The sequence below is a fragment of the Fulmarus glacialis genome, unplaced genomic scaffold, assembly GCF_000690835.1.
Source record: "Fulmarus glacialis isolate BGI_N327 unplaced genomic scaffold, ASM69083v1 scaffold47949, whole genome shotgun sequence".
NCBI classification, from domain to species: Eukaryota; Metazoa; Chordata; class Aves; order Procellariiformes; family Procellariidae; genus Fulmarus; species Fulmarus glacialis.
In genome coordinates, this window is record NW_009233612.1 from 117 (window position 1) to 6,967 (window position 6,851).

The 6,851-nt window shown below is 41.5% G+C and overlaps 1 protein-coding gene across 1 annotated transcript; it reads right to left on the reverse strand.

The window, feature by feature from the left end:
• Nucleotides 1–1,647: 1,647 nt before the first annotated feature.
• On the reverse strand, nt 1,648–6,152 carry LOC104082280 (complement component C7-like). Its single transcript, XM_009585353.1, has 7 exons — nt 6,007–6,152; nt 5,671–5,726; nt 4,824–4,899; nt 3,741–3,882; nt 2,803–2,944; nt 1,830–1,968; nt 1,648–1,695 (listed from the first exon to the last, which is right to left on the reverse strand). The coding sequence occupies exons 1-7, from the start codon at nt 6,010–6,012 to the stop codon at nt 1,648–1,650; spliced, it is 609 nt and encodes a 202-aa protein (XP_009583648.1). The 5' UTR covers nt 6,013–6,152.
• Between the last annotated feature and the right edge of the window lie 699 nt (nt 6,153–6,851).

Consider the following 6,851-nt stretch of genomic DNA (forward strand, 5'->3'; position numbering starts at 1 on the left):
GTCCTGCACCTGGGTCGGGGAAACCGCTGGTATCAATATAGGCTGGGGGATGAAGGGATTGAGAACAGCCCCACAGAGGAGGACTTGGGGGTACTGATGGATGTAAAGCTGGACGTGAGCCAGCAATGTGCGCTCACAGCCCAGAAGGCCAACCATATCCTGGGCTGCATCAAAAGAAGGGTGACCAGCAGGTCGAGGGAGGTGATTCTGCCCCTCGTCTCCGCTCTGGTGAGACCCCACCTGGAGGACTGCATCCAGCTCTGGAACCACAGCACAAGAAAGTCATGGACCTGTTGGAGCGGGTCCAGAGGAGGGCCACAAAAATGATCAGGGGGATGGAACTGCAGTACTGCGTCCAGCTCTGGAGTCCTCAGCACAGGAGAGACATGGACCTGTTGGAGTAGGTCCAGAGGAGGACTACAAAAATGATCAGGGGGCTGGAACACCTCTCCTATGAGGACAGGTTGGGGTTGTTTAGACTGGAGAAGAGAAGGCTCCAGGGAGACTTTGTTGTTGCCTTTAATATTTCAAGGGGGCTTATAAGAAAGATGGCCACAAACTTTCAGCAGGGCCTGTTGTGACAGGAGAAGGGGGAATGGTTTTACACTAAAAGAGAGTAAGTTCAGACTAGATATAAGGAAGACATTTTTTACAATGAGGGTGATGAAACACTGGCACAGGTTGCCCAGGGAGGTGGTAGATGCCCCATCCCTGGAAACATTCAAGGTCAGGTTGGACGGGGCTCTGAGCAATCTGATTGAGTTGAAGATTGCAGGGGGGTTAGACTAGATGACTGTCGTGGTTTAACCTGGCAGGCAGCCAAATATCACGCCGCCACTCACTCACACCCCCCGCCCCCAGTGGGACAGGGAGAGAATTGGAAGGGTAAGAGTGAAAAAAACTCATGGGTTGACATAAAGACAGTTTAATAGAACAGAAAAGGGAGAATAATAATGATAATGATAAAATATACAAAATAAGTGATGCACAATGCAATTGCTCACCACTGGCACTGACCAATAACTAAGTAGCGATCGGTACTTCCTGGATCACGCCTACCATTCATATACTGAGCATGACGTCACATGGTATGGAATACCCCATTGGCCAGCTGAGCTGGCTGTCCTGATTATGTTCCCTCCCATCTTGTGTACCTAGCTCAGTCAGTAGGCATGGGAGCTGTCCTTGGACTCGCAGAGCACTTAGCAACAACTGAAAACATCAGTGTGTTATCAACATTCTCCTCATACTAAATCCAAAACACAGCACTAGGAAGAAATTTAACCCTATCCCAGAAGAAATCAGGACAATGACCTTTAAAGGTCCCTCCCATTCCAAACTATGCTATGATTCTATGATTGTATACATATTTTTTTATGTATTTGTATATTAAGTTTTTACGTTATGAAGTAAAGTACATTAAGGATTGCTTGGCATGCTTTTGATAAATGTGAGACAATCTAAGTTTCTGAAACAGTGACTGCAAACAAAGCATACCTCTGGAAGATCTCCACAAAGCACCCCAAAGTCTTGTGCACATACTATTTCTTAGGATGATCCAGGACAGTGCTTATGCTAAGGAGATTGCTTTACATTCAATCTAACTGTGAGAGAAATCACATCCAAGGAATTACAATCTTTTTCCTTTCATTTTAGCAAGATATACACCACTTTGTATTTCAAAATAATAAGCGACTGCAGAGAGAGAACAGGTGTCATTCAGCAGTGTTTAGGGAAACTTACCTGTCAAAAGACTCTACAAGCTTTGCATCATTCTCCCAGTTTTCATCATGACTCTAAATATAAAGCTGTGTTTAACAGAAACATACCTGGAAAGTATAAGCAAGAACGCTTTCACTCAGCCTGTAGTATTCTCTCCCATCGCCGCTAAAGACCTTTCTGCATTGTCCTCCAAAGCTTTTTGTATGAATGACTCTTCCCCTAGTCTCACCAGTAATGGCATCAAAGCTACCAGAAGAAAAACAGGAAAGATAATTAAGCCAGAGTGGTAAAAAATTATTTTACAGGAGGCAAAAATTACAGAGCCATTATAACTGAACGTTATACCTGCAGATTAAGATCATAAGCTTATTTACGCAAGAAAAGGGGATATCGACTGATAGACTTCTATACCTGCAGAACTGCAGTGTGCATAGCATGTTACAAAATGGAAAGCAAAATGTTGCTCTTGATTTGTCAATAAAAATGAACACATATCAATATCTCTTAATATTAAGACACTCATATCTATCACAACTGATTTTATTAAGTTTTATTGTTCCAGCAATTAATGCAACACAGAAACAACAGGGCATCCATTCCAAAATGTTTTTTGTATTATATCTGAATTATATCGCATACCAAGTGATACAACTACGCTAAAGAAACTTAAAATTATTATTTTGCTAGGTTGCAGATGGGATGTATAAACAGAAATCCATATGGATTCACAGGGCTAAATGCAACAGCAATGACAAAAAGAATGAGGATTGCTGGCTCATTTTTTCCATGCTGATGATCATATGTTATTGGTTGACATTTCATTTCATATCTTAAAAGATGTTTTTCAATAGCAGGAATGAAAGATAAAATGCTTTATTCTGTGCTTCAGATCAAAGAGCCTGTACATCCTGGCTGCACTGAGCCACTGGCATGATGGAGGCCGTTGTACTGAACATTTCTGTATATAGGACATTTTACCATAGGCACAGGAAGCCTATCTGTATAGCCAGAGCCTGTAAATACAACAAAAATGTAAATGCATTTGGCACCAGTATTACTGAGCTCGCCACAGAACATTACCCTGTTCCTGTAAGTTCTGAATTTGGAGGTGTTTTATCAATATCACATACAGTCGTCTTCTCTTCACAGCGATCTTCATCTGCACCATCTTCCTCACAATCCTGATCTCCATTGCACACAAGAGATCTGCTAATGCACTGACCTAAATCAGAACAAAAATGCATAGGGAAAGGAGAAGTGTTTGTTCGTTTAAAAATAAATCACCTAAAATCTACTACATTAATTAGCTTACTCACTCCCACGATGAACAGTCTGTGCCCAGGAGGGCTTGTGAAACAACAGTAATGCAGACATAAAGCAATAGTGTATAGTACACTTGAGGGAACCACAGCCATTCAAGGCTTATGATATACTAATAAAACAGTTGACTTCTAGATTTATTTTCTGAGCTTTCATCCTCTGACCCTATCACTTGTGATTAACTGTGATTGTCTCTCTGGTAGCACCAAAACATGTTTATCATGTTCCTCTGTGATAAACATCTACCTACTGAGATAATGTGCTTTTTTGTGAAGGTAATGGAAGCTGCTTGGATACAAGGACTGGTTTAGAGAGCATCAGTTTCCATGACCCAGATGATTTCCAAGATGTTTGGATATAGCCTAGAACAGCTTCGAATAATCACATCTAAGGTTGCATTCCTTAATTACCTTCTCATAAAGAAAAAAACTGTACTCCAGGGCAAATTAGTAAGGCAGAATGACTTAGAGAGGCTACCAGGGCTACAGCATGTTATCCGCACAGCTCTGCAACACTCCAGATGAAATGAAAAACATGCGTAGTTGAGGCTGGAAAAAAGGAAACATCCTTCTAAATCAAACTTATCTGTGGGTCAAGGGTTCTGCAAAGCCATTGCCCATTTACCAAAGTTCAAAGATAACATGGTTATCTTCTTAACTTTATGACCAGAAAATGGTGAAAAAGATCTTGGGTGGTACCTGAGAAACACCTGAACCGATCACCACAGCCATCTTCTGTTGGGCATCCCCTTGTGGGGGTGCATGGTCTTGTTTCAAAGGCATCCCCAGAGCAGGGGTTTCCCCCATACTGGCCATAAACTGCTACTGTCCGCCTCCGAATCTGAATGCAAATCAAGGTAGATCTTAGAAAATCCAAATGCAAAGCAGGAATAGTTTACTAGTGTCAAGACAATGCTACCACTCTACCACTGTAAGGAAATGAGACATTCACTAGTTTTTCTGAGAATAACCACAATTGGTATTACCACAATATGGTAACAAACTCTCAAGTTAATACAAAGACAACTATTTTATCTGTAACGTCTTTAGACTGATGCATAAGCTTGGCTGGTTTGTTCAAAAATCTAATATGTAACTGAAACCAAGAGAAAGCTGCTGACGAATTTCACTTCTGTTTTACATTTTTAATAGGATCAATCATGCCTGATATGAATTTGCTAAAGTTCTCCAGAGTAAACAATGTCATTAAGGAAGATGACAAAATCTAACATCATTTGCTTCTAAAAAGAATATGTACTGTCTCATGGCACATCTTTAATTTTGACTAATCCCTCCCTAACTGATGCAACATCAAAGTAAATGAGAAGGAAAATCAAAAGCAAGTGTATTGCACATCAATAGAGTTCCACTGTAAAAATCATCAACTTGTTTTCACTGAGGATAATACTTTGCAACCAAGTTTTCTTTCCTTGAGACGTGACTCCACTAATGAAAAATCAACAGAATTGATACAAACCAGCATGAGCGGAGGAATGTCTCAGTTTACCAAACAGTTTAGTTGAGCTTTTTGGAACTATCACCAAAACAAAAAATGCACAAATTATTTTACAACATCAATATCACAGCTTTGAAAGGGAATATACTGGGGACAGACTGGAGGATTTCCCTTCTGAGTTCTTTGTTCTTCAGCCTTCTTGTTCTGTTGGGGCTTTTGTCTGACACCTGATTTGGGGTTTTAAAGATACAGTGGCTCCTTAATCACTGGGAAAAAAGCATATGCTTATTAAGTCATGAGTACAGAAAAGATGTGTCCGTCTATACCTGTTTTTGAGTACAGCCATCACACTCGGACCAAGGGCCAAAAGAATTCCAGTGACAATGGACTGGAGGGGAACAGCTACTCCAGTAGTATTTTTTGCATTTAAAAAAAAAAAAAAAAAAGAGGAAAATAATCAGGGATTTCTATCCATAAGCATTAGTGCAAAACTTTCCTAAACAGCAAAGCAGGCCTTTAATAACAATTACGAGTATGATCAGGCTCCCTCTAAAACCACTTCGATTTGCTTTTCATATATAAGAATGAAATCAGTTCCAGCTTGGGCTTTCTGGTCACTGAAAAGAAGAAACTAGATACGTTCACGTATCCTGAAGATCGGCATGGACTTTGTGCAACCATAATACAAGCTTCAAAGACCAGCTTCACATTGCAAAGCAGGGAGAGGCCAGACCACATCTGGAGATGGGCAGGGAGCTGCCGGGGGCTGTGTGTGTGTGCCATGGCGTGCAGCAGACCTTCCCGCGGCAGCCCTCAAACAGCCAGTTTGCCAATGGGAGGCACTGAGGGTGCTACCTGCCCTCGGGATGGGGACTGGCTTGGGGTAAGCTGTGCTGTGTTTCACAGATGTGTGTTGCTGTGGCTCACACCACCGCTGTGTGGTCTTTTCCTGAAGGGCATCTGACTCCTGTGGGCAGAGGTAAAGGACACCACAATGCCTCACTCTTGTCACCACTGATGGCAGTGGCAGTGCTGACACCGAACAGTGTCTCCTCTCCCAGGAAATATATCTGAAGACCCTTTTAAGACCTGCCCCATGTCACGCACCAGAAATTGTCTGTTAAATTATATGTGCTTAGCCTTCAGCGTATAGTTTACTAAAGAAATACTCACCTGGAAAAAATGGAAAAGAAGCCTGAAACTTCCAGTAACAGAAAAATCCCCAGCACCTGAAAAAAGAGGAACAAAAGCAAACTTACTTTGCTTTTCTGCTTTTCCCGTTAGCTCATGCAGCTATTCTAACTTTCTGCAATCTTTACATTAGTCAGCTTAAGAAATAAAGGACAACATCACAGCTTTGTTGTGCAAGCTGTTGTTTTTCAGTTTTCTTCTTTCTTGCAATACTGCCCAATTACATTTTCAGCTAAGTATTTCTCCATATAAATTAATATTTCATTGCTCTTCCCATATTCACTTCTTCAGTACAAATTAAGTAAGCAATTGTCTTACCTTCATATTAGATGAAATACTCAGATATCCAGCAATTGCCAGGGAAAATGCACTTCCACTCAATTCAGCAGCTGAAGGAGTCAGTCAGTCTGTCTGCTGCTGTACGTCTCTTCTCACTCTGCTTTGCTATTCTGCTTTTCTTTCCCTAAAAAAACTGAGGAATTTTAATCTTAACCCATCTAGTCCTCTCCAGGGACACAGCCTGCTTTGGGAGCTGTTCAGTGTTTTTAAGACATATAAATCAAGTCTTGGATTTACTGTCTGGGGCTGACACAAAGTTGTGGAGAGCGCTTACTGGAAGAACAGTTGTCTTTTCCTTATCTTCTCTCTCACAGTTTCTTTCCTCTGAACAAGACTTTTCAGAGATCCCAGGCCAGTCCTGGTGTCACATACACTACACCACAGCTGAGACCCCAGCTTCAGTAGGAAGAGCTGCTCTAGAATTAAGCTGATGTTGTTAAGGTTTAATTTTGATCATGGATCTTCCGTCTCCACTTCTGCAGTCATGCTGTTTTTCGTGTATCAGTTCTCACACTGAAAATCAGCTTATGGATCTGAATGCAAGTTTTGGCAAATTCTGGCATGGTCCTGCCTGTGAAAAACATCCTAAGATCGTACACAGCCCCCAGTTTCAGTGACACATTAACAGCTGGCTTTTTGTGGGGATGTTTTTACAGAAGTAAGAGCACTTCACTTTTTCCTTAGAATCATAGAATCATTAAGGTTGGAAAAGATGTCTAAGATCACCGAGTCCAACCATCAACTCAATACTACCGTGCCCACTAAACCATGCCCCTAAGCGCCTCACCTACACAACTTATAAATACTTCCAGGGATGGTGACTC

What these genes read in the sequence shown, in the direction of transcription:
- LOC104082280 (XM_009585353.1), bottom strand. An exon ending in TTCTTTTCCATTTTTTCCAG is followed by an intron (nt 4,900 to 5,670) that starts GTGAGTATTTCT and finishes CTACTGGAGTAG; the next exon opens with CTGTTCCCCTCCAGTCCATT. An exon ending in ATGGCTGTACTCAAAAACAG is followed by an intron (nt 3,883 to 4,823) that starts GTATAGACGGAC and finishes ATTTGCATTCAG; the next exon opens with ATTCGGAGGCGGACAGTAGC.